Source organism: Monodon monoceros, unplaced genomic scaffold (genome assembly GCF_005190385.1).
Source record: "Monodon monoceros isolate NGI ecotype Baffin Bay Population unplaced genomic scaffold, NGI_Narwhal_1 Super_Scaffold_4, whole genome shotgun sequence".
NCBI classification, from domain to species: Eukaryota; Metazoa; Chordata; class Mammalia; order Artiodactyla; family Monodontidae; genus Monodon; species Monodon monoceros.
Genome location: NW_021703781.1, coordinates 3,008,272 through 3,036,002, shown reverse-complemented (window position 1 = coordinate 3,036,002; position 27,731 = coordinate 3,008,272). Strand labels below are relative to the sequence as shown.

Below are 27,731 nucleotides of genomic sequence, written 5' to 3'. Positions count from 1 at the left end.
CGTGGGTGCCTGTTAGCTGTGAATAGAGAGGACACCACCTTTGCGCTGGCCGTGCCCAGAAGCCGGGATGTGGGAGCAGCCGCAGACTAGAAATCTACAGGTGGGAAACCCTGGTCTCGGGAGCTTCCGGAAGCAGAGGGGAGCACAGATGCGTGTGGATGTGAAGAAGTTACTGAGTGTCCCTCGCACAGGAATAAGCCATCCTGCGGAGTCCACAGTGCCAGGTTTAGAGGGACAATGGGATTGTTTGTCAGATTAAAGCAGTCAAACGTAAGATCCTCTGAGGGCTGCAACTCACGGAACCACTTGTTATTCTTACAGTTTCGTAGTGTCACATTTTTCACCGGCACGTTTTTTATGATGTTCTTGGTCTACAGAAAGTCTTCCCTTCCAGGATAGATGGCTGAGAGAGATTATTAGCCTCAGAAAAGTTACTGGCTAGACAAGCAGTGTTAAAAATTTAGTTTATAGGGCTTCCCTGGTGGCGCAGTGGTTGAGAGTCCGCCTGCCGATGCATGGGACACGGGTTCGTGCCCCGGTCCGGGAGGATCCCACATGCCGCGGAGCGGCTGGGCCCGTGAGCCATGGCCGCTGAGCCTGCGCGTCCGGAGCCTGTGCTCTGCAACGGGAGAGGCCGCAACAGTGAGAGGCCCGCGTACCACAAAAAAAAAAAAACAAACGGTGCCAGAAGCTAGAAATGCCATTCACATCCATCGACTCAATTTGGTGTGTCGAAAGGAGATGGAGCACGTTTATCAGTGACGTCTGGATTTCTGCACCAGTGCGGGAAAGCAAAAGACTTAAGTCTTTTCTTCAGAACATGGCTCAGTTGCACACAAGATTAGCAGCTCACTTGTTCGGAGATGACTTCTTGTGCTGTCTTTTTTGCACTTGGTCAGTTTGGGTTTGAATTGGCCTTTACTTCCCAGAAATGTGTGCCGTGTGCCCTTCACAGCAGTGCCAGGTTGGATGCTCAGATGAGCTGAGATCTTGCCTGGTGTCCGGCCACCCCAGGGGGAGAGAGAGGTGTGCTCACGGGCAGGTGCAGTTCTTGGCACCTGCTGGAGCGTGAGCCCCTCTGCAGACTAATGTGTAATTCTTATTCTACACCTCTTCCCATTTCCCTAAAAACTGGTTGAATTTCCATATGTATCCTTCAAGGACTTCCTCATACTTCTGGAGCAGAGCTGAGTTTGACTAGGTTTGATGATACGTTATAATTAGTGATGTTTATTGGATGTCTTGGTCATAGAAGTAAACAAAGCAAAAATCTCTTTTGTAAGAGTAGTTACTGTAAAAGTGTCATAACAGAATTAATTTTGATTTTAAAATTAAGTCATTCTTTAAGCTGATTTTTATCAGGGCAAAAGAATGCCCGTGTTTAGTATTAAAAGATCATTTACATATGACCTTGTGCGAGAGGTTGGAAATGAAATATTCAACCCTGACTCTCTCTTCAGCCTAATGCATGGTGCAAGTTTTTGTCAGTGGTCTCTCAAATATTACTCATGATTATGCATTTATATAACCTTTTTTTCATCCAAGATTGAAGCTAAATTACAGCATCTTACTGAAGACTACAATCTATGAGCATGAATTAGACCCTGTACTACCCAGCCATCTGCCTTCTCTTTTCTCATTCTTTCTTTTAATTTTTTTAATTTTTTAATTTTTTTAATACTTTTATTTGTTTTTTTTATTTTTGGCCGCGTTGGGTCTTCGTTGCTATGTGGGGGCTACATTTTGTTGTGGTGTGTGGGCTTCTCATTGTGGTGGCTTCTCTTATTGCAGACCACGGGCTCTAGGCGCGCGGGCTTCAGTAGTTGTGGCGCACGGGCCCAGTTGCTCCGCAGCATGTGGGATCTTCCCGGACCAGGGCTCGAACCCGTGTCCCCTGCATTGGCAGGCGGATTCTTAACCACTGCGCCACCAGGGAAGCCGCTCATTCTTTCTTTTTAAACCAAACCCAATCAACTGGGAACCCAAGCAAACACTGGAAATGCAAGGTGCCCTTTAGTCCCTAGGATTCAAGGTTCACTTGCCTTTCATTCAAAACATAACTCCGGGACCTGTCACTTTGGTTGGTCTCTGTTAGAGATTCCTTGACTTGGACGCTTCAGACAGCTTCAGCCTTTGAGACACCAAAGGCTGAGGCTCACCTGAACATCCAGTGACTTGCTTACAGCATCAGTTCCGGGGGACTACAAGAGTCGGTTTTCTTGATGCTTTGATGTATACTAATATCCCACCTTTATGATTTCTGATTACGTCATTGGCCATATGCACGAGTCAGTAGTCCCAGGGGATGTGGTATCTAGTTAAATAGAAAAACACTAGGAAACAATATGTCCGTGAGCAAAAAATTGTAGCGTCTTGGCATTTTATTTAAAAAACTGCAATCCAATGTAAATCTCGACTTAATTAAATTTGACCAGTAACTTAGCACATTCAGTAAATCAAGAGTAATTTAAACTTGCTTAGATAATAAAGAGAGGTGAATTTTGCTTTGGGGGAAGGAGGGTAAAATAAAAGATAATAAAAGTCAAGTTTACTGGTAAAGAGATAATCCTTGCCCCATTCTGTGTAACAGGCATACGTATCTCCTTAGGATGCTTTATTCTGTTCATTTCTTCTATTCTCAAAGGGTGGCACCACCATCCATTTGGTTTCCCAAGCCAAAAATAGAGCATTGTTTTTGGTTTCTATCCCTCTCTCCGTCCCAAGCTCCAAGTACTGTTGATTTGACAGGTGAGAACCTTTCACCCATCATTGCTGTTGAGAAGAACGGACCGTTCAATGACCCAGGCCTTTGTGTGGGCTCTGCACTAGACACTTAGGGTCTCTGCTTTAACCCAGGACTCTGAATTCCACAGTAATACGTCTTGATACGGACCTTTTTTGCATTCATTCTACTAGAGACCGTCAAATCTGGTTTTACCTATCTCTTAGTTCTGGAAATTTTCTTGTATTGTTTCTTTTTTTTTTTTGCGGTACGCGGGCCTCTCACTGCCGTGGCCTCTCCCGTTGCAGAGCACAGGCTCCAGGCGCGCAGGCTCAGCGGCCATGGCTCACGGGCCCAGCCGCTCCGCGGCATGTGGGATCCTCCCAGACCGGGGCACGAACCCACGTCCCCTGCATCGGCAGGCGGACTCTCAACCACTGCGCCACCAGGGAAGCCCTCTTGTATTATTTCTTAATCATTTCTTCCCACCTTTTTCCCTCTCTTCTCTTTCTCTGTTAGGTAGAGATTGAACTTGAATTTTCTTGCATTTGCTCTCCTGTAACGTTTTGGGCGAGTTCCTCAGTTTACCTTCCACCTGTCTTACTGGATTTTTTATTTTGAATTTTAGCCATCCACTTTTTAAATTTCAAAAGTTCCTTCTCTTTCTCTGAGGGTGGTGAGCCTCATGGCAGGGTGATCAGGTGGTGTACACCTGCTTGTCTTTACTCTGGAGAAAGATCCCTCTTATTTGAGGCGTGACCCTGAAGCTGGGTTTGCAGGAAGGAGCAACTCGGGGTCTCATTTCCAGTGAAGCTTTTACTTCACCTTTTGTTTTCAGCTGTGCTCTTCTGGGTACCTCGTGACCTTGAGTCCCTCCTTTCAGGTTGGGTTCCCGAGACCGTTGCTCCTGCCCTCGAGAGGCAGGGGTGGGTATTGCCAGGCGGGGCCCAGTGCCGCCTGGACCCCAGCGTCACACTTTTCTCTGCTCACCCCTTCCCTTCCCCTTCCGCTCTCTGTGGCCCCTCTGTTCCTGCACCTGTTCAAGTGTGCAAGGGGATGGCCATGCTTCTCTTTGTCTTTCCCTCTGCACACCCTTGGGTTTGCCTTTCTCTGCTCCACCACTGACGTTCTCCCATTTGCCTTCCATCTTTTTTCTTTTAATTCATGAAATTTATTAAAATCTATTTAACACGCCATAGCATTTACCCATTTTTAGAATATTTTCAGAGTTGTGCAACCATCACCCCATTCTAATTTTAGAAAATCTTAATCACCTGAAAAAGAAACCTTGTTCTGATTTAGAGACACTCTCTATTCCCATCCCCAGTCCTAGGTGACAGCTTATCTACTGTCCTTCTCTATAGATTTTCCAGTCTCGATATTGCCTTCCATCTTTATATACTGTGTTTTGGTGTCTCCAAGTTTTGTTGATGGTCCACTTTGTTTTTGGTTTTTGTTCTCTTTGTTCTTTTGTAATGATTCTGAAAAGTTTTACTCCACCATCTTGAGGATGAAAGTCTCCTGTTTAAAGAGCGTTACCTTATCACCTTAATAGATTTCTTAGAGTGAATATGAGAAAGTTTTTCCGCTGACTCCGGAACGTCTAGGTAGAGGCATGGCTTCATTCATGTGGTAACTTGGGGTGATTTACCCTGACACTCCAATCTGAGACTCACCGAGGCTTCCTGTGTCCTGGCCAAACAGCACCAGTTGGCTTTGCAGGTCACTTTGGTCAAGTCAGTAGCACTACGTGCACGGTGTAACTTGAGGGGTGTCTGAGATCACATTTTTCAGGCTAAAGGGTCTTACATCCCTGACTGATCATTTGAGCCCACAGGAGATGACCTTGTGAGGACCCGTGGGAGTGACCGAGTAACTAAGACCACACGTGACTTTGGCAGGATGGACACTCAGGCTTTCCCTTGGCTGTGACAGCTTTTTGCGAAGTTTGTTTTTCACTTTTCTCAGACTTGGTATAACATGTGACTCTGATCCCCGATGATACAACTGTACTTTGAGCTATCTGTTTAGATCATGTATGAGGCGTTTTTCATCGATTGAAGTTTATCTATCCCCCATGTTCAGTGCAGGTGATTGAGTGTGTGCAAAGTGGTTAAAGATACACGGCAGTCTGTCCACGAAGTTTGCAGGCTACCTGGAGAGACAGAGCCTATGAATGAAACACCTGACAGGTGTATCTGTCGGTTAATCAGAGCCACGGGCGCGAGACTGCCTCCTCCTGACCCGCGCTGGGGGGTGAACAGACAAGGTCACCGTCGCCAGGGCTGCTCCTGAGGGTGATGGCTCTGCATCACTGTCTGTGCGCCCCGAGAAGCACGTGTGCGGTTGCGAGGGACGGTGCTGAGGGCTCGGCGCTGAGCACCCCCCGACCATCTCTTCTTGGCTTCACAGAGGGTGTTCGGAGCTCTGCCGGATCCCCATGGTGGAGTACAAGCTCGACAGCGAGGGCACCCCCTGTGAGTACAAGACCCCCTTCCGGAGGAACACCACATGGCACCGAGTGCCCACGCCCGCCCTGCAGCCCCTGCCCAGGGCCTCCCCGGTGCCCGGCACGCCTGACAGGCTGCAGTGCCAGCCGCTGCTCCCACAGACCCAGGCCGCCATCCCACGCAGCACCTCCTTTGACCGGAAGCTGCCCGACGGCACCAGGTAAGGCTGGTACCGTTTCCTCATGGGCGGCCCTTGTGAAGCTCTTGCAGCTAGAACTTCAGAGGGTCAGGGGGACTTTTATGTGGCTTAATCATTTCTGAGTTAGCTTGTTCTGACCAAGTGGGCAGGCAGGGTGGCCAGGCGGGCCCCAGATGCTGGGGTGCTTGGGTTCCTGGCCCAGCAATGATGCTGATGGCGTGCAGGTCCTCCCCACGGATGCTGCCCCCCAGGGCCACGGCCATCCCTCTCCACCGCGATCCTCCTATCAACCCGCTCTCCACACCGTCTCGGGAAAGATATCCGAGAAACCATTTTGCAGGAGCGTCTAGATAAATATGAACGGTTTGAGTATAAAGAAAGCCGCAGAATCAGCGATGAAATCCCATCACCCTCGTGGGTGTAGTATTTTCAGAGGTCCTAGGATCATTAGCATCTCTTTGTTTTTCTCTCTCATTTTAAGCAAAGGGGGTTGAGCTTAAAATTAAGTTTTTCCCTGAGAGAATGCACTCGTTTAAAAGTTAAATCCAACAGCATTAGAAGCTGGTGAGAATTTTCGGGGGTTGCATAATTCGCAAAGGTAGTTTTAAGTGAACAACGTAGTAAATTTGTTCTGTTGTGGTTGTTGATTCCTACTCCTTTTGTTTTAACTTTCGCATAACTTATGGGCCATGGAGACACCGTGAGTTTCCTCCGAATGTCTTGTCAGGCTCTCGTCTAATAGAACGTATGCTGTAAGCAGACACTGGGCCAGGCTGTTGGCTTGACGGGTCATCACCTTGGCCTGTTACTCGGCCTTTCCCAGTCTCCAGTTTCCTCGTCTGAAAAATCAATTTAGCAATCACAGAGACCTCCACAGGGCATTAGGACAATTGAGTCAATCAAGAGAGGTAAACTGCTTAGAACCATTCCTGGCACATAGGGAGCCTATACAGGTATTAATAATAATTGCTAAGATGAAAACATGTGGTCTTCCTCTGCTTCCTCCAGTCTATTCTTCTAAGAGTGGGTGCAGGAATGGTGTTACTTCAACTTGACACTAAGTCATCTGGGCTCTTGGTCTCTTCTCAAAGGTCTGCTGAGTTTATAAACTTCCCATATTCAGAGAAATGCACATAGTACATAGCCCAGGTGAAAAGGGTGACATCTGGAAGGAAGGGGGTCTGCAGAACGTCCCTTATTAACATAGAATTTAGTAAATTATAAGGAAGGGTTCTAATAGCAACAGGGAAGTTGGCGAGCACATCTTCATCAAGTGAATTCTCACGAGGATCATTCATTTTTGTGTGTCTGAAATAAATAGGATGGCATTCAATCGATGTGTGGAAATACATGGCTTTGCCAGAAATTTAGGGTTTTCTCTCTCTGTATGGATTTTAAATATAGAACCACAACGTGCCTTGCATTAAGTCTCACAGACGGAGTAGTAGTGATGTTTGCATAATTCTGTGTTCTTGGGGGTTCCGCGTGTTTCACTGGCGCCATTAGCTGTGCTTGAAATCTTTAGATGGTGAAGCCTTGTTTCTGCCACATCTCTTTCTTATAATAAATTACCAACCGTAAACCACCTGAAATCTCATGGCATCACCAATTCTTAGCTTATTTGTCCATGACTGCGATGCGTGTTTCTCCTTTTCTGCATCACTGAAAAATGAATTCACTTGTAAAACAAAACAAGCCAGGTCAGGATGTTGGCAGCCTGCAGACCCCTCAGGGCCCGGTTACTGATTCTAGTCAACCTTTCAGAAGTTCACCCAGCAACCAGTCCTCCTCCAGTGATCCTGGACCCGGCGGGAGCGGACCCTGGAGACCACAAGCTGGATACGACGGGTACCGCTCACTTTCACCTTTCTGCGGGCCCCTGGGGGGCACTTGTTTGCGGGACACATTCAGAAGCGCTTACTGTGCACGGGGCCACTGGGGGACAGAGAAATGAAGACAGACCTTTGATAGGACGGGTGCATCCAGGCTGGATAGCTCATCATTTCTATGGAGGTGGCACTCATTTGTCTGTATTCTGAGCTTGTCTGATTTTTTTTTTTAAATAAGGGAGAGTCTTTCTGAACATGTAGAAGTTAAGGATTTGGAGACCCTGTGGGCGATGGCCCTTGGGAGTTTCCCTTCGCTTGAACTGCTGACGAGGAATAAATTCACAGCCTCTCTTGCAAGCGTTTTCTCTCCCAAACCCAGCCCAGAATCAGAGAAGGCAGATTTAGCAGGTCCCTTGTAGTGTGTGAGCAGAGCATCTAGGACCCTGAGGGCACCTGTGAACAGGACACAGAATTTACTGATACAGTCAGTCAGGGGAAACAGCGGGGCGGGTGTGCTTTCCCACGGAGATGCGGGCCTGGCTCAGGGCAGCAGTGTTTCTGTGTGCTGCTGGGGCCCAGTGTTGTCTCTGCTGCTCAAAGGAGCTGGCTGCACTGATTAGACAAGAGAACGGCCAGGTCAGCCGGGGAGGCTTTCACCGGACCAGACAACCTTCTATTACTGCTCTCGCACGTGCCCAGGGAAACGTCTCTCCCCGGCATGCTCCTTCCTTCCGGTTTGGGCTGAGAAGTAGAGCTTTGCAGTCCGAGTTCCGTGCATTCCCTACCTTAGATCCTAGAGGGGGTTCTTAAAAGTGGTACTTCAAGAAATGTTTCTCCGTTGAGTTGCATTTTTAAAGTAGAGGGGAGCCTTTTCTGTCAATGGAAAAACCACTTCTGGCTTTTTCTGCAAACCGGGGTCTGTAACTGGGATTCTGTAAGTAGGTGTCCCTTTGTAACGTGAATAAGTTTTCTGCAGTTTCTTTTGGAAGAGTGAACTGTCCTATTTGGGGGTTTTCATAAAATAAAGTCCACCTGGATGTAGTCTAGCGCCAATCAACCTGATTTTCTTTTTCCTTAAAAACTTTGATATAAGAAAGTATCAGTGCACAAGAGAAACAGCGACAGCAAAAGCAGTGAGCCCATCCTCAGCCCATCGGGGACGAGCCGTCTGACCCCAGACAGTCCTTCCATCCCCTGGCGTCGGCCACCTCCTTTATCTGTAAACAGTGTCATCCAAGTGCCTCTATGGACCCAGTGGTGAAACAAGAGCCCCCGGTTCCAGATGCTCTAAGTCTCTCAGGCAGGGCTGGGCTGGCAGACTGCATTTCCATCTGCCAGAGACAGCCTCTGTTTAGGGGTCCCTGGGATTGCCCCTCGGGGAGCCAGCACACACACAGGACAGTGGTGGGATGATGGGGGGCAAGGCGGGCTCAGCTCTGTGTTCTTTCCAGGTGCCAGTCTCCCCTGCTGCTTGAGCACCAGGGCTCCGGCCCTTTGGAATGTGAAGGGCCCAGGGAGCGGGAGGACGCCATGGAAGGAAGCAGACACCCCGGTAACAAGGACCCCTGCCCCGAGGCGCCCCTCCCTCCTGCCCTCTCCCTCACTCGTTCCTTCAGCCGTGCACGTCTGGTCGGCTGCATCCCGCCCTGTGCGAGTTGGCCGCTGGACCTCGTGACGTCGTCTGGGACGTGGTCACGGCGGGTGGTGCCTGTGGTGCCTGGGGAACAGACCATGAGCGTTGTGGGCAGTTCTGCCTGCTCCAGGGTGTCTCCATCAGCGGGACCGGGAGAAGGTCCTAGAACCACAGTCCTCTTCGTGGTCACTGAACCATTCGTTCGGCTCCTGCATTTCTTCACTCCTTCGTTAACACGAGAAATGAAATGTTAAGTCTTCTCTCTCTTTGTGACAGAAACCAAATGGCACGGCCCACCTCCCAAAGTCCTGAGCTCCTATAAAGAAAGAGGCCTGCAGAATGATGGAGGCTGCAAGGATTCCCCCAATAAGCTTTCTCATGTGAGTCCTTTCCTCGCGAACTAGCGTTCCTTCGGCCCTTGTGATCATCTCAGCACACGCGGTTTATTACCGTTGTTGCCAGGGATTCTCAGGGGTGTCTTTTACCTCACAAGGCTCTTGGGTGGAGGGGAAAAAAAAAAAACTAAATGAAAAGCTAAGGGTTTTTTTTTTTTTTTTTTCCCTCCTTGATTTATAAAGAACCACAAAGAAAGGTCATACCGTAAATTATTGGCAGAGCCAAGATTGTAGACTCAGCATTTGATCCTTGGTATTTTTAACCTGTGAACTCTTACCCACTTGTGGGCACAGCACAGAAGCGGAACCTGTGGAGCGGGGTGTGTGGTGGGCGACACTCTGCCCGGGGCTCAGTGGACAGCCGCGGATGGTGCGCAGTAATACCAGCCCCAGCCAACTGACAGGCAGCCGGTGTTCCCACAGTGCCCGCGTGGTTCGGTTTACTTTCCGCAAAAATGAAAAAGCGGGCCATGTCGGTGACTGTAGCTCAATGAAATAAAACTTCCAGTTAAACGTGAAAACAGGAACTGTAGTTGTTGCCAAATGAGGCCAACCTTATAAAGCAGCTGATCTTTCAGAACCTGTGGGCGTTTGATGAGGCCTTGAGCTGAGTTGTTCCTTTCCGTCTCCTCCGTGCGTCACCGGCCAGCTGTAGAGCTAGCCGAGTGTTACCTGCGAACACGTGGCCTCCGTCTCTCAGCTGTATCCCCACCTCGTCTCGAGCCTCATGGAGCCGATCAATGCCACCTGCACAGAAGATCCATGCGTGATAACAAAGGGCAAGGGGAGTTGCTTGAGGATGTAATAGGAAGGAAGGAAAGGCCAAACCACTTGAAAATAGATCGGGGCTCGGCTGGGTCTCACGACTGACGATTTGGGCCTCGTTAGTTTCCCCAGCCTGAGGAGAGGGGCCATGTCTGTACCAGGACATCCTCAGATGGGGACATTTACCCTGTTCTCTTGGCTTCGTCTTCCAGGGATCTCAGAGCACTCCCGAGAGCACCCCATCTCGTCAGCCCCCCGGGGCTGCCCTGACTTGGGCTCTGGGGCATATGTCTCGCGCTTACGCCGTGCTTCTGCACGTGAGCTGGTTGGGTCCATGCAGTGACAGCTGGGCTTAGAGTAATAAGCAGAGGGAGGGATCGAGTGGCTGTCCAAAGCCCCATCGCTGTGATCCAGACCTGGGTCTTCAGCCCCAAACGCAGGGCTGGCCCTGCCATTCGTCGTAGGAGCATCTTCTGGAGGAAGGGCTGCTGTCCTCCTTTTATTGATTCCCCACGTGCTTTCTCAGCTTCTGTAACCTTCGTTGATTACTTTCTGGTTAGCGACACCCTGGCAATACTTTGGCGTTTCATGCACAAGTAATTGAACAAAAACTTGAAAAGATACCCATTTAGGTTAAGATGAATGATGGGAGGAATTATGACTCAGGGGGACTTTTGCATGAAACCAGGATATTTTTTACAAGGAAGTTCTTTCCTTGCCTCTCACTGACAAGTGAGCAGAAGGGGTTCGGGTGAAATCATCTGGTTTGTGGCTTCCTGCGTCCGGGGGGGAATGACCTCTTCACGAAGAAGCAAAGTGTGGGATTTGTTGGAAGCCTTCCCGTTTCTCTTTCTTCTCAAGATTGGAGAGAAGAGCTGCCCCAGCCATTCCAGCAGCAACACACTCTCCAGCGACACCTCTGGCAACAGCGATGACAAGCACTTTGGGTCCGGGGACCTGATGGACCCTGAGTTGCCGGGGCTTACGTACATCAAGGGCGCCTCCACGGACAGTGGCATCGACACGGCCCCGTGCATGCCCACCGCAGTCCTCGGCCCCATGCACCTGGCAGGCAGCAGGTCCCTGGTCCACGGGCAGGCGGAGCAGTGGGCTGACTCGGACATCGCGGGGCCCGACGACGAGCAGGCCAAGATGTACGCGGTCCACGGCTATGCGCCCAGCATCTCTGCCGGCCATGCTGCCGACGGCAGCCTGGGCGACCTCAGCGAGATCTCATCCCACTCCAGGTAAGTCCCCGCGCCGCCACCGGCGCCCACTCCGGGCACCCTGGGCGCCGTCGCCTGCGCTGGGGTGGGAGAGGGGCCCGAAGTAGGACCAGCAGGCACCTGAGGTCATTGCCACCTGTGTGCCACGCGGCCTGACTTCAGAGGAAATGCTTCCAGAGTCTCCTTTGAAATGTGCACACGAATACGTTTGTGATTTCTATCTTCCTTTCTCTTGAAAGTTGAGAGAAAACTAAACAGAGATGCTCATGGCCCTTACCAGGCCACTCATCTCTCTCTCCCAGTTCAATCTGTTGTCCCTGATTTTCAGGAGATGGCAAGCTGGACAGCGCTCAGGGGATAGTGGACAGTGACGGGGGCGAGGGGTGGCCTCTCGTCGTCCCTCCGAAGGCCCGTGCCCCGCTCTCCCCTGGTCCGCGGGCCCCCTCTCACCAGTGTGTGCGCCAATGGAAGTATGTTCACAGTGACAGTCCAATTAAAAAAAAAAAAGACCAGCTAAATTTAAAGGAATTGTATTCTAACTACGAATGTGCAGGATATAGTCATGAGTAGTTTTAAACTCCTGTTTGACATATGTCTGTACAGAGACTTTACAACTCATAATTGGTGATTCCTCCCTTCAAAGACCAGGCAGAGAAACGCTTTCATTCAGGTTTGGCTGTGCGTAGAATTTACTGCACACCGACGACCGCTCTCGTTTTCCTTGCTGTCTCCAAGGCCTTCCCTGCTTCAGCTCTGAGTGACTGTCTGACTTTTCCTCAGAACTCTTCTAGCTGCCGGAGGGCAGTCAGATGAACACTGATGGGATTATCCTTCCAGGTCCCTAAGGCCGCGGCGGAGGCACTTCTCCAGCGATGGTGCTTGAGTCTGGCCGTGGGGTTCCCAGTGCCGGCCCCTGTTCTCCTCGGCCGCCTTCACCCAGGCCGAGCCCGCTGCCCTCTGACCTTCTGCCCGTCCTCACGCGGCCACTGCCAAGCCGGGAGGGGCGAACCGACGGGCAGAAGGGAGAGTAGCTGTGACCACAAAGCAGACACATGAATTGCTTCGGCTTTCCTCTCAGTCGAGGCCGAGACCTCATCAGTGGTGCTGTTATTTTCATGACTGATGTCATGTGATGTCTGATCTTGTTTGAAAAAACGTTTTAAACTTCTAAGTCCCGGAAAATTACCGTAGATTAATTTTTTTTACACAAACCTAAAACACGAGGGTGCCTGCACACACGTGCTCACTGCCGCCTTTCTGCTTTCCTTCTCCTGTTGCTAACGTCGTCGTCCGTGTCTTACATTTACATCATTTGTGTCATTCGAGGGCATTTATGTGACAAGTTAAAGAAAACTGCACACGAATTAGCTCACACAGCGAAGGTAGTATTTTGGCTTATGGAACCCCGCAGGCCAGAACTGTGAAGGTTCTGCTTTGACACAGCAGCTCACATGATGTCACCTGAGACCAGGTCCCCCCGGTCCGTGGGCTCGGCAGGACGGCCCTGAAATCTCAGCGGTGAGAATGGCTGTGTCACCTGCTGTGTCACCTGCAGGCCTCCCGTGCTACTGCTCCCCTGTCACAGGAAGAAAGTGCGGATCTTTTCAAGTTCCTGCAGACATGCCCCCCTGCCCTGCCACCAGTGTCTCTTCACGTGTTCTTGGCTTTAATCACTGTGCTCTGGGGGCCTGGGGGTCAGTCTGCCAAACCGCGCAGCTGGAGACTGGGGAAGAGAGCCACTTCCTCAGAAGAAAATCAGAGGATCGTGTCCCTGGGAGAAGGGGGAGGAGATGCAGACAGGGCGTCCTGAGCACCCACCATAGGCTCTGTCTTCTTCCCCTGGGCAGACGGAGTGCAGGATATGGAAACTATTTCAAAGTAGAAACGCCTATTACTTTTGACCAGTTCTCTTTAATAATTTGACTTTAAATAGGTTTAGTACTAGCTAAAATAATATTTAAGTGTTATCAGTGGCTTTGGTTACCTGAATTATTCCTGTCTTACTTTCAGAGACAGTTTTGAATTGGCCAGGCTGTAAAAACCATCTTGGGATTTTATAATCTTCTGGTGTCTTGTTCAGAGTGTAGAAGATTTTGTAAAATGGCTGATTTCCTGATACCTCGTTAGAGAGATGTAATTGGCATCACAAACAGAATTTTGTATTACCGTTGAGGAAAATTTCAGTGGAAACCGCTTTCAGAGCACCTTCTTTTATGAATAGAGTCAGGATATTTATAGGGATTTGAAGTCAATTTTCTGGAACACCTTAAGCATTCATTAATGTGATGGGTCAGACTCGTAGAAAGCACAGGAAACTGCTAGATTGCATTTCTGGTCGACGTTCCTTCTTTCGACCCCTTTACGCTGGACATGTGCACAGCGGTTGCAGAAGGGCCATGTGCTGAGTGAGGGGCTCCTTTCCCATCCAGGTGCCTTTTTCTTGCCCTTCTTAGTCGACAGTGACTTTAAAGCCACATTTCAACTCCAGTTGCAGGCTTTTGCTCATGTGGAATTCGTTAAAGTAACTCTTTTGCACACTTCCTCCTGTCTGTCCCCTCACCCATATGGGAGAGCTAGAGAAAATAAGATTTCAGTAATTTAAAGTGTTTTTTTAATTTTAAAATATTCAAGTATTTTTAAGTGTTATCTGTTAATAGTTTTACATTTAAAATAAGACTTGAAATGTCAGTGTGTTGAGGTAAAAGGAACTTGGCTCATTAGTGCACAGGGGACCCACCTACCACAGTGGTGCTGAGGCTCTGCAGATCCTGAAATGCCAGGACCCAGACCGGGACGCACGTTCCCTGTGTTGATGAGTACCGTCGGCCTTTGAGCGTGTGGTCAGCTCGGAGCTGAGGCCCACTGCCCAGGGGCTCAGTTGTGACTGGGCGCAGTCCAGGGAACAGGAGAGCAGGAGAGCCTCTTGGGGGCTGGCATCAGCGCCGAGCATCCTGGCTAGTCACCCCTCCAGCCCACGCACTCATGTATCCCGCCATGTTTTAGCTGCTTCTCAGCGCTCAACCCTGGTTGACATGATTTGTACTCAGTGTGGATCTCACCCCAGGCTGCTGCCTCCTCTCATCTAGAGAGCCTGGGCCTGTCTCCTTCACTCTGTAGCCACAGCACTTGGTACATACAGGTCCTTGAACTTGACAAGCATTGGAATGTTTGTTGAGTGAAGGAGGGAAGTCTAAGAAGACTGTGGATAAATGCTTGTTGATTGAGTTAGTAACCCAGTGCCTTGGGTTGCCTAAGGAAATAGGAGGCACCAGCGGTCGACTGTTCGCAGTTCCCAGACCATCTATGGCACATTCTTAATACTCTGATTCTGGATTTTCACCACCAGCATCACTGCCACCCCCACCAGCTCCGCCACACACGCGCACGTTCCCAACAGCCATCCAGGAGTAGAGCAAGCATCCATTATGTTTGTGGTGCGATTCCGGGATTGCACTGAGAACTGGGAACGGGGACTTACGACCCCTGAAGACAAGCCGCACTGGTGCGAGGCGAGAACGGGGCTGGAGGGAGGGGTGTGCAGGAATCACCACCCATTAAGACGGCTCCCCTGCCGCTCCATGCTTTTAATTCAGCAAACCCGTTTTGGTTGGTTGGTTGTTTTTTTTTCCTCCTACGAGGGCAGGGCACTTAGATAAGAGCTCAGAATACAAAGCAGTATTCATAGGAGCCTAACCAAGCTTTTGCAAAGTGAAACAAGTCAACTGCCAAAAAAACAAAGCAAAAAAACCCACGTTCTGGCTTCTCCTGTAAATGGCTCATGTGATTACCTGTCGTTCACACTTATTCATGTCATCACACTCCACTCTTCGTAAAGGATTGAGAGTTGGCAGTGAAACTCTAAAATAAGAACGTGAGTCTAGAAGGAAAGGATTCATGAAAACCTTATTGCCAACATTCTAGAATGTTGATCTGCTTCAGAGGAAACCTTTAGAGCAACGTTACTGCTGCTAGACACGGGTTTTTGCCACGTTGCTCGTCAAATGGATTCCATACGTTTGTTCTTAGAGTTTAACTTTAAAATATTTTACTATTGGGGTCAAAGACATTTTCATCAAGCCTGAATGAGGAAAATGGAAAAGCACATCGGGCTTGTGACCATTGCCCCAGGTGCTGGTAACACTGGACGCTCATCATAAGAGGCTCCCACTTTTGCCAGTCTGGTGAGTGTGCCCTGATACCCTGCAGTGGTTTGCACTGGTTTCCTTGGGGATGGCAGAGGTTGAGCCCTTCCTCTTATGTTTATTCACCATTTGAGTTTCTTTTCTTCTGAGGCATCACTGTGGTGCCCATTTTTCTATTAGATTTCCCCTGACTGGGCTTTGAACATCCTTCTGGCCACAGGCGTACAGCTTTGCACATGAACACCCTTGGCCTGTGGGAAGCAGGGCATTCCAAAGGCACGTGGCAGAGAGGCGGCCACATCTGCCCCCCGCTGCCAGATTTTGCTCACAGAGAAGGACAGGAGTCGTGCGTGGTGGCTCTGAGTTTGGCAACGTGCCCGCACCGCTGAGATCTGATTGTATCGCAGCTTCTGTCTTTTTCTCCCCAGTGGTTCACGCCATTCAGGAAGCCCCTCAGCTCACGGTTCCAAAATTAGTGGGTCTCTGGATACGTCCAAAGTGTACATCGTGTCTCACAGCAGCAGTCAACAGGCCCCGGGGTCCGTGTCCAAGGCCTACCACCGGCAAGGGGCCATGAACAAATATGTCATCGGCTGGAAGAAATCGGAAGACAGCCCGCCACCCGAGGAACCCGAAGTGGCTGAGTGTCAGGGGTAAGGTGTCCGGGGGGCTCTTCTCTAGGCAAACCTTGGGCATCTGGGGCATGGACAAAGCTAATGTATTCCCCGCCCCCCCCCCCCAGTAGAAACAGATTTTCTAAAAAAGAGTAATCGAGAAACATCTTGGTAAAGCTCTTTAAATGTTGGCATTTATATTTCTCTTTAAAAGTCTTCTCTTTCCTTGATGTTCTCATATAAAATTAAAACAAATTTCTTTTTTTTTTTATAAATTTGTTTATTTTATTTATTTTTGGCTGCGTTGGGTCTTCGTTGCTGCCCGCGGGCTTTCTCTAGTTGCAGCGAGTGGGGGCTACTCTTTGTTGCGGTGCGCGGGCTTCTCATTGCGGTGGCTTCTCTTATCGCGGAGCATGGGCTCTAGGTGCACGGGCTTTAGTAGTTGTGGCTCGTGGGCTCAGTAGTTGTGGCTCGCGGGCTCTAGAGCACAGGCTCCGTAGTTGTGGCACACGGGCTTAGTTGCTCTGCGGCGTATGGGATCTTCCCGGACCAGGGCTCGAACCCGTGTCCCCTGCGTTGGCAGGCAGATTCTTAACCACTGCGCCACCAGCAGAGTCCCTAAAACAAATTTCTGTTCCTTGCTTTTATAGTCACGTACCATGTCCTGCTCACCTCTGTACTTCCTCGTGACTCACACGTAGTAGACCCTCGGAGCATACTTACTGACGTATCATTTGTCAATTTTAATAAAGTCACTAAGTTAGCAGGAAAAAAGGCTAGCAATTTTTATTCAAACACATAGGGAAACTGGAATAGTGCATTCTATTAGTGATTTTCGGTGTTACCTTATTATCCCAGCAGTTACTGACGAGACCTGGGTTTGTTTTGTTCTTCCCTACGTCTTTCCCAAAGCAGATAGGGCCTGGAGCTCTTGAGCACGTCCACCCCCGAATCTCAGGGCCCACAGATGGGCACGTCTGACGGCCTCGTCACAAACCCTCCATGGTGGGTCTTCCCACGGGGGTTCCGTGCAGAGCCCCCATCCCCCGGGTCTTGGGTTCTTTTTCAGCTCCCAAGACAACCACATCTTCAGTCACATTTAAAAGTTTTGAAAGCTTCTTCCCCAGCCACTGCTTTCATGTCATCAGTACTGCTGCTACTTACCGAGCCAAAAAGTTCCTGACCTGCCTCAGGAACAAAGCAAGAGCCATAGCGAGCTCCGATAAATCGTTCTTAATTTTGAGCATGTTCATGTGAGTTTCATATCCTGATAATTCCCCAGTGAGCCGTCACCCTGCAAGACAGTAGCCTGGCTTTAGAGATGGGGTCATCTCGGTGATGCAGGACAGTCACACACAGGTCATCCTCTGCAAGCTGCCGCCCTGGGCCGTGGGTTCCTGGAGCATCACGTTTCAGGTCGTGCGGCCCGTCCGCCTCTGCTGACAGTACAAGCCCCTGGTTCTTCACCCACCGTGCCTTCAGGAATGTTCCGTGGCTCAGATTACATTTGCAGACCAAACCTTTTAAAAACGACTCCCCAGTTTTCTCCCTGGAAAAGAGCTGAAAACAGTAATTCGGCTAGACAGTCTTTTGTTGTCCATAAATACATTTCTATATACTGATAATCAGGGGGGACAGCTGCTTCATTTATCCAAACAGCTTTGCGAAAGGGCTGATAATAAACATGCTTGGCATGCACCCGGATGGATTACTGTTCAACATCAGGTTCCCCGGGGTCTGGCTCTCCGTGTTGTAGGGTGGACGGTGCGTGGGTTTGCCCAGCCACAAGAGAAGGGCTTTCTCAAATTCCGGACAAGCACCAGGCTTCCTTCAAAGAACACGAGATAATCTCCGATGAATTATTGAAGCTGTGTTTTCTGACACAGGTTAGGAAAGGGAAGACACAGCCTTATTTGAACAGTTGGCTCTATGTTTTTCTCATTCAGGGCTTTGGGGATCTGATTTGTTCTGCATTATTCAGAAACCTAAGTTTGCACTCATTTCACGAACGTAGGATGGCACGGGGATCTGGGAGAAATGCAGCAGAAGTGAATCAGCTCAATAACTAAGAAGAGCTGTGTGTGTATGAACGTGGTGGGTGAAGCTGGTGACTGGATTTTAATTCATAAGGCTACCGGCGTTTTACAGATAGGCCGATGACTCACCTTCATTTTCCTTCTGCCTTGTTTCACCAGGCTGTATGGTGAGATGGGTCTCCTGTCCACCGCAGCTCAGCAGCAGGCAGTGGTGGGAGATGATGTCTCAGAAACTCAGCACGTGCTCTCCAAAGAAGACTTTCTGAAATTGATGCTTCCCGACAGCCCCTCCGTGGAGGAGGGGAGGAGAAAGGTTAGTGACTTTTGTGTAGCTTTGAAGTGACCGGAAACACTAAGGAAAAGCGTAAAGAGACACCAGCGCTTCCAGAGTTCTCCCACATGTGGCCTCTCTCGTGATCCTACCTACAACTCTGTGCCCGGTTGGCCATTTTCATTGTTATTCCCCCAGGAAGCAGAGTGAGCCTGGGAGAGGTCAGGAAGGGCAGCTTTCTAGACGGACAGAGGAAGCTAGAGGCAGGCGGGCCTGGCCTCAGTTCTCGGTTGCAGTGACCATCAGCCGTGTGATTTTGTTCATGTGACTTAATCTCTTGGCCCAGCGTCATCCTGTGAAAAAAGGAAGCAATGATAAATGTACTACAGAGTTACAGCAAAGATAAGAACCAACTTCACAGAGGACCCGGATATAACAGGTCATCAGAAATAGTAGCTGTTAAAATTCACACCGCCTGACTTTTGCTCCGGAACTTGTACCAAGGATAGAGTTCTCCAAGCCATCCTGCTTGGGGGTAATCCTGTTCCAGAAATGGGCTGGACTTAGGTACTCTACTGCCTGGCGTCATAAATCAGATGGCACTTGCCCCGTGCCTGTAAACCGTGCCCACTCACAAGGAAAGGCCACGCGTCAGTCTCACAAACCAACCTCGAGGTTCGAGGGCACGGCTTCGTCACCAGGGCGCAGACCCTCGCTACCGTTAGATGACTTTATTGTCCTTATTAGTTTTAGTTTTATTATGTATTATTACAGTCTCTTAAAGCACTTTGTTAAGTAATGGAAAGTGAAAAAGGACTCCCAGGTAATCCAGCCCAATCTCCTCTTCTGGCAAGTAACTGAGGCCCCAACTGATGAAATGTGACGTTCCCATAAATACTTGGTGGCAGAGTCAGCCGTGGAATGCAGCAGGCCTTTCTCCCTTCTGATTCAGCGCTCTCTTGTCCAAATGAAAAGAAAAAAGTCAGGCATGGCCATCTTGACTGTGATCAAGATAAACAGCAAGGCTTTGTGCTACCGTCTTCCCTATCATAAAACAGTGCTGCAATTAACCTGATTGTGTTCTTAGAATAACACTCTCATGAGATACTACCTCAAAGCCGCTTTAATCTAATGGGCCTGTAATCGTGTTCTGAAGAGCCTGCTGGTTGTGTGTGAAGAGGGAATCTCGGAAGAGCTCAACAGAATGAGTCTTTTTTTTTTTTTTTTTTTTAACTCGTATCAAATCATGTATACGGTACTGTATAAGCTTGGGTGCAGGCTATTGTACCGAAAGTGCAAATAGCTTTTCTTTTAATAGGAACAAACTTCTCCTTGACATGTGTTTTTTTTTCTCTTCTAAGACAAATCACCTTCTTTTCGTAGCGCAAACTTAACTTTGCAGTTCGCACACACTCTGGTTCCCATTCATCAGCTGGACAGACTTGACAGGATGAAAGGGACACATACAATAGAAATACTTTACATTCACAGACGTAAATAACCATTTCTGTATTTGCTTGATGCAAACATTCTGGCTTTTACTATTATTGATGTAAAAGGAACGTGGTTCAGGATATAGAAGAAGTTGGAAATTCAGATTGGATTTAACTTTTCTTGAGTTTTTGACTACTTGCTTCTTTAGTAGGAGCTTTCCCTACCCTATCTGTGATTTAACACAATAATTTTAATGGTTTCTTTAAATCTGGTTACAATTGATTACTATAACTCAATTCTCAACAACTGTAATAGACTTCTGTGAGTGAAACTTTAAAGTATGTAGACAGTAAGACTTTCCTGGACCAATACTGTCTTTCTTGAATCTGTGTGTGGCTTAGAAAGCTGCAGCGCTCAAAAACTAATATTATTATTATGACCTAGATTAGGTTGAACCTCACATGTAGTTGATTGGTACAGAAATCACCTAATATTAAAATGTAGTCATTTCCAATGAAGATCAAGCCAGCGCTAGGTGTGGTTTTGAATAAGTGTTGCCCGAAATGGCAGCGTTCTGTATTTCCAGAAGCTGCCACAGCTAAAAGCTTATGGAGCCTCCATTTAACATTTCAGAACAGAGCTGTGCCTGTCTAATTCGTGGTAATATTTCACAGAACATCAAAGGAGGAAAAGAGCCAAACCCAGTAACTGCAGGAAGCCCTTGTGCGTTTGCCTCGGTGACCTGCGTGCCTGGTTGTAGCATCCCTAGGCTGAGGCTGTGCGCGCACCTGCTGCTCAGAGATGCTCCCACGGTGGTACGGGACCCCGCCTAAGGTAGTCAGATGAGTTTCACGCTGTCAGCTTTCTGACATCTGTTTTCCCTTCCCTCCTCCTGTCTCAACCCCTAGTTTTCGTTCTATGGGAACCTGTCCCCACGCCGCTCGCTGTACCGCACCCTCTCGGACGAGAGCATTTGCAGCCACCGGAGGGGGTCTTCCTTCGGCAGCTCCCGAAGTTCCATCCTTGACCAGGCCCTGCCCAGTGACATCCTGTTCAGCACCACCCCGCCCTACCACAGCACCCTGCCACCCCGGACCCAGCCGGCGCCCAGCATGGGAAGCCTGCGGAGTAAGTGCCCGGGGTGGCCCGAGCTGTCCTCGTGGGCTCTCTGGGGTGGGTCTCCTACGGGGGTTGGAGGGACTTGTTTATTCTTTAAACTGTATATCATTTGGTGGTGTGTTTTCTCTTTTAGTGATTTTTGAAGGTGGTAAAAGCCCCAAAGTGGACATTTTTTAAAAGTTGAACACTACTGCCAATTTTTCAGAAAATTGAAAAACCCGTATTAAACGTTTTTAGCAGGTAAAATAGTGACCTTTATACTCAGCTCAGCTACTACATCCATAAAGAAAAAAGTGTCTAAACCTGATAAAGAGAAAAGAGTGCCATGGTGGTAGATTTTCCGGTGGGCAGCATGCAGGGAGGAAGGTTGGTTTTCTTGCCTCCTCTGTCTGTTTCTTCTTGATCTTCCAGATCTGGTGAAGGCGAAGGTGGCAGGTGGGCATCGGGACACCTGGGTCCCAGCCCTGGCTCTTCCCACGTGGTACCATGTCCCATCACTTAGATTCTGTGTCTAGTTCACTCCAATTTATTGGACACAGGTTGACTAGATAATTTCCAGATGATTTTCCTTCAAATCCTAAAATCTTTCCTTTTTACATAGTGTTAGTTTCCTATTAACATGTCAGTGTTGAAGGGTGATTTTTTTTTTTAACATTAGTTAGCTTTATTTCATTTTTTCATAGTTAATTTCTATTGTATAGGAAGAATGAGGATTAAATCAGAAATATATTCCTTGTCAGGGTTTTCTTAAATTTCATCGTAGAAAGCATTATCTTTGGAACCAATTTGAACTTCATAATACACATATAAGTCCCAGGCTAAATGAAATAAAAGTTCTAATAATCTTTCTAATGTTTAACATAATTGGAAATGAACCTTGTCTCATAAAATTCTTAATCCATTTCTTTTTTTTTTTTGCGGTACGCGGGCTTCTCACTGTTGTGGCCTCTCCCGTTACGGAGCACAGGCTCCGGACGCGCAGGCCCAGCGGCCATGGCTCACGGGCCCAGCCGCTCCGCGGCATGTGGGATCTTCCCGAACCAGGGCACGAACCCATGTCTCCTGCATCGGCAGGCGGACTCCCAACCACTGCGCCACCAGGGAAGCCCATCTATTTCTTTAAGTAACATAATATCCTGCCTGTTATGAAAAGTTCATTTGCCTAAATTGGAGAAATACTCCCTCTTGATAAAGGTATGAAGGTCAGACAGACATATTCTAATACCCTAATATTTCTCCAAATATTTGCCCTTTTTTGTAAATAGGTAACTTTAATGGCCTCTTAAAGCTTTCCTAAAACCAGTAAAACTCTATTTTCTTGCAGATGTCATATCTTCCACTTAAAAATGCTTGAGGTATGATTGTGAAATCTACAGTATAGATGTTACTGTAGTTCTTACATTCTACCTTTCATTTGCTTCCATGTGGAAGACGCACAATTGACCCTTGAACAACAGGGATTTGAACTGTGCAGATCGACTTACACACAGATTTTTTTCCATGTAAATATCACAGTACTACATGCTCCACGGTTGGTTGGATCAGGGGATGTGGCACCTCGGATATGGGGGCCAACTGTAAAGTACATGCAGATTTTCCACTGTGTGGGTGGTCCACGCCCCAACAGCCACGTTGCTTAAGGGTAAACTCTCTATCCTTTTTTTAGCTTCACATTTTTTTTCTTAATAAACATCATTTACTTAGAGCAGTCTTAGGTTCCCAGCAAAAGTGAGCAGAAGGTATGCAGACTTCCCAGGTACACACCCACTGCCCCTGCAGGTGCTCAGTCTGCCCCCGACCACAGGAAACATTTGTCAGAGGATACTGACACATCTTCATCACCCAAAGTGCATAGTTTGCATTGGGGTTCACCCCCGCCCCGGCGTTGTACATTCTATGTGTTTGGACAAATGCATGATGACGTACCTACCATTGTAGTATTTTACAGAGTATTTTCATCTCCCTAAAGAGCCTCTGTGCCCCACCTGTTCATCCCTCTCTGCCCCTCACCCCTGGTAAACCAGTGGTTCTTTTTTTACTGTCTCCATAGTTTTGTCCTTTCCAGGTGTCATATAGTTGGAGTCATACAGGGTGTAGCCTTTCCAGAAATACATTTAACTTTCCTCCACGGCTTGATAGCTCACTTCTTTTTAGTGTTGACTACTGTTCTATTGTCTGGGTATGCCGATTTATCCTTTTTTAAATATTTATTTATGTATTTATTTTTGGCTGCGTCGGGTCTTCGTTGCTGCGCGCGGGCTTTCTCTAGTTGCGGTGAGCAGGGGCTACTCTTCATTGCAGTGCACGGGCTTCTCATTGCAGTGGCTTCTCTTGTTACGGAGCACGGGCTCTAGGCACTCAGGCTTCAGTAGCTGTGGCACGTGGGCTCAGTAGTTGTGGCTTGCGGGCTCTAGAGTGCAGGCTCAGTAGTTTTGGCACCCGGGCTTAGTTGCTCCGTGGCATGTGGGATCTTCCCGGACCAGGGCTCGAACCCGTGTCCCCTGCATCGGCAGGCGGATTCTTAACCAGTGCGCCACCAGGGACGTCCCTGTATCCTTTCTTAGTATGTTCAGAGGCACAATGGAAACAGGCAGGATACACTCTCCACTATCCAGGTTAAAAACTGCCTGACTTGCCTTCATTGTCTCTTCTTCTGGGAAAAGCAGTAAGAGTGGCCCTTGCTGTTTGCGCTTCTCAGATGAAACCTTATTTGGCCATGTGACTCCTCCAATTTCTAAACTTCACAACCTACTCAGAAAAAAAAATTCTCTAGGTTTGGTGGATCAAATGACAAAATATAAATAAAGGGGCTTCCCTGGTGGCGCAGTGGTTGAGAGTCCGCCTGCCAATGCAGGGGACACGGGTTCGTGCCCCGGTCCGGGAAGATCCCACATGCCACGGAGCGGCTGGGCCCGTGAGCCATGGCCGCTGAGCCTGCGCGTCCAGAGCCTGTGCTCCGCAACGGGAGAGGCCACAAGGGTGAGAGGCCCGCGTACCGCAAAAAAACAAAAAAAACAAACAAACAAACAAACAAAATATATATATATATATATATATATAAAAGGGAGCTGGGAGTAATTTGAATTAATGTGTCTCCCCCAAGACACCTCTGATTCCCTCCTCCCTCCCCACCAAGAGGCTCAACTGCAAGGATCTGGTTGTCCCTGGGAGGATGCTCGCCCCTGGGACCCCTGACGCCCACAGTCACCTGTGTGGTTATTATTCCCGTATCTGCTCGAGGCAGATTTCAGTCATCTTTTGCTTTCTGTGGTTTCTGGTCACTCAGCAGAGCCCCTGTGAGCAGATCTCGCTCTGAGAGTAGTTGCAACAGTCTGACCCTGGAACAAGCCAGAGAGTTGACAAGTGGGAGCTTGTGGCCAGCAGATGCCTATGAGCGAGAAATGAGGACTATTTGGGGTCGCCCAGGTGTTTCTCTTAGCTTCTCGGAGACTTAGCTTCACGAGAAAACTTGCAGTGGCAGTTAGGTTAGTTCTGCCAGAGCGTGTAGCCCTGGATGGTTCGTTAGCTACAGAGGTTGAGCAAGGATATGCAGAGGCACATGTGTCCTCCTAAAGTTTCCCAGGAAGCATCTGACCTTCCACTCATAGAGACTCATTTGGATCTGTTTCCTGATCTGGAGCAAGGACAGCACAGGGGAGGGTTGGCAAGTCCATCTTCTCACAGTGAGCCTCAGGAGACCTCATCGCCGCACCTTTTCTCCATGTAATTATCAGTCACAGGCTGCTCGTTCAGACAGTTTTAGCTTTTCCAAGTCTCAAACTTGGGCCCATCTCAGAATCTCTCTTCTCCTGAGACCAGGATCTTAATCCAACCTTGGAAGACAGATGACACTTAACAAACACATTTTGGATGTGACTCATGTCATGATTCATATATATTTCCTGGGGGCGGTTTGGGGATCCCTGAATGTGCTGTATCATTATGTCTTCAACTTGGAGGTACAAAAATATGACCAGCTCGAACAATTGAAACAATTCTGAGATCTTTCTGCATTGCATTTAGGGCCTTTGTTTCCATCATTGGTGGATTTCAGAGTAAAATTTCTTTTGGGGCCCAGGTAGAAGAAAAGAATAGGGAGTGGCCATTTTGACACACAGTTCACAGGCCCGAAAACCAGTGATATTGAAAAGCGCTCATAGTATCCTTGTCTGCTTGACCATGTGGTTACCTGGCTCTGTTCAGTGCAGTCCCAAGCATTCGCAGGTTTAAAGCATGTTTAAAGAGAATTACTGATTTTTTACGAAATGGAGTTTTATGAAACTCTCCAAGGAATGGTAGAAATCTTCCTATGTGGGTAGACTTTTAGAACAAGAGTTCTTAAATTTTGAAAAATAAAAACAGGGTATTAGGACTTCCCTGGTGGCGCAGTGGTTAAGAATCCGCCTGCCAGTGCAGGGGACACGGGTTCGAGCCCTGATCCGGGAAGATCCCACATGCCGTGGAACAACTAAGCCCGCGAGCCACAACTACTGAGCCCACGTGCCACAACTACTGAAGCCCACGCGCCTAGAGCCTGTGCTCCACAACAAGAGAAACCACCGCAATGAGAAGGCCGAGCACCGCAACGAAGAGTAGCCCCCGCTCGCCACAACTAGAGAAAGCCCACGCACAGCGACGAAGACCCAACGCAGCCCAAAAATAAATAATAAAATAAATTAATTAATTTAAAAAACCCAACAAGGTATTAGGTTCTATGTGTTCCCAAATCCTATAGTTGTGACCTAGGCCCCTCGCAAAGGATGCTCCTTGAAGTTTAAAAGCGAGTTTTAGCAGAAATAAAAGAAATTAGTGTTTTCCTTATAATTTAGTACCCACTCAAGATGCCACAGACCCCAGGTGCAGACTTAGTGGTGTGCGGCCGCCTGCAGAAGAGTTGCCCTTGCTTCCGCTGGCATTGCAGACAGCATCCGTGGCCATCAGAGGAAGAGTATTCTCCGACTCTATGTGGCTCTTCTTTCTCTTTTTTTCAAATGTTCTCAGTTTCCACTGTAATAAACATCCCTTGGTTTCTGGAGAGTAATTGTGAAACCACAGCTATCTGACCACCAGGAAATGCTAACGGGAAGGCTCCTCCGCATTTATAACAACAGCGAGAAAGTCAGACTCAGTAAAGCTGGACCCCGAGATTTCAGGGTCAGGATAAACAAACAGGAAGCCCCAAGATTGATGCCCAGGCCAGAGAGCAGAGGCCCTGGCAGCGGTGCCTGGACATTGGCTGCCCTTCAGAAGCCGCGAGTCGGTTTCTTTCCTGGGTTGGCCGGAGGAGCAGCGTGGGCTCTGGAAGAGCAGTGGCTCGAGAGGACTGGCCTTGAAATAACAGGCTCTGGTACCTAAGTCGCGCCTTTTCCTCCCCATCTGGAAAGCTCAGGGAACAGCCCAGTTACAGCTGCTGTGGTCACGCCAAGCGCAGGGGCTGGTTCCTGTACGTACTTTCCCAGACCCCAGAGCAGCACCAGCAGGACTCACCTGCTCCTGTCGGCCCCTCAAGGGCAGAACCTGCGCCTGTGGTCATCCCATCCCCAGGTACCGATACGGTACCTGGTGGGACCCAGAATACAGCAGGTGCAGGGTAAATGTCAGCTGGGTGATACCTAATGTCAGTTATAAGTATTATAAAGAATTTTTGGTGGTTTGGAGGCTTGGACCCCAAAATTTAAAAAAAAGTAATTTTTTTTCCGATTATATGATTTTCCAAGCATTGCAAAAATTTTAGGTGCTTTTTTAAAAAATTTTTTTATTTTTTAATTTTTTTTTTTTTTACAGTAGGTCCTTGTTGATTATTTATTTTAAATATAGCAGTGTGTACGGTGCTTGTCATTTTGATAATTCAGAGGGGAACTTAGGGGAATTCCCTGATGTTCCAGTGGTTAGGACTCCGCTCTTTCACTGCCGAGGGGCCAGGTTCCATCCCTGGTCAGGGAATTAAGATCCCGCAAGCTGCACAGTGCAGCCAAAAAAAACAATACAGAGAGGAACTTAGGCGGCTCCTACTTCATTTAAGGTGACACTCCTTGGGGCTTCCCTGGTGGCGCAGTGGTTGAGAGTCCGCCTGCAGGGGACACAGGTTCGTGCCCCGGTCCGGGAAGATCCCACATGCCGCGGAGCGGCTGGGCCCGTGAGCCATGGCCGCTGAGCCTGCGCGTCCGGAGCTATATATATATATATACATATATATATATATATAGTGACACTCCTTGACACTGGTGTCGTCCTGCTTACTGAGCGACAATGCATTTGGACTTCAATCCATGCTTTCTCGGAGCTCTCCTCCCGGAACTTCTCTTCCCCAGGCAGCTGCTGCTGGGCTGTGTCTTGGTGACTGTCACCTCCTCGGACAGGCCTCCCTCCGACATGCCGCTGCTTGTATGATCTTGTTCATTTGTTTCTTCCCTCTCCCCATGTCACTTGCCGTGTCAGCTCTGTGGGAGGGTGGCCTTGCCTGTCTTCCCCACTGCTCCACGCCATCCTTAGGCATACAGTAGGCATTTAACAAACATACCGTAGATGGTAGAGTGGATAGTACTCCAAATAAACTCTTGAGGGAGGGAACCTTCTCCAGTTTACTAAGCGTCTTTGCCAGTTCTGTAGTGTCAAATAAACACGCAAGTCCCATTGACAACGGGGAGAGGAGTGACTGTTTACAGGAAAGAAGAAATGTCCCTCCTTTTCCTTCCTGGTTCTCCATAGAAGTTGGAGGAGGTTAGAAGGGTGCCCTGGGTTTGCCTCTGACTGTGACACACCCCTGCTCTGTGGGTCGCTAGGCCCACTCACTCCACACACACTCACTCTGGGCGGGAGCTTCCCGGCCACCAAACTTCAGGTTGGTGCCACACAGAGTGAGAGCTCCGATTTTTTTTTTTTTTTTTTTTTTTTTT

The 27,731-nt window shown here is 48.6% G+C and overlaps 1 protein-coding gene across 3 annotated transcripts in view; it reads left to right on the top strand.

Moving 5' to 3' along the window:
- The window catches only part of SIPA1L2 (signal induced proliferation associated 1 like 2), a 220,841-nt gene that overhangs the window by 174,955 nt on the left and 18,155 nt on the right, over positions 1 to 27,731 (top strand). For all 3 annotated transcript variants that reach the window (XM_029245525.1, XM_029245527.1, XM_029245526.1), the window contains exons 10-17: positions 5,135 to 5,392; positions 7,136 to 7,219; positions 8,652 to 8,752; positions 9,110 to 9,213; positions 10,855 to 11,240; positions 15,790 to 16,014; positions 18,171 to 18,324; positions 20,625 to 20,844. In XM_029245525.1, coding sequence (XP_029101358.1) covers positions 5,135 to 5,392; positions 7,136 to 7,219; positions 8,652 to 8,752; positions 9,110 to 9,213; positions 10,855 to 11,240; positions 15,790 to 16,014; positions 18,171 to 18,324; positions 20,625 to 20,844 — 1,532 coding nt within the window. The remainder of the gene's footprint in view (positions 1 to 5,134; positions 5,393 to 7,135; positions 7,220 to 8,651; positions 8,753 to 9,109; positions 9,214 to 10,854; positions 11,241 to 15,789; positions 16,015 to 18,170; positions 18,325 to 20,624; positions 20,845 to 27,731) is intronic.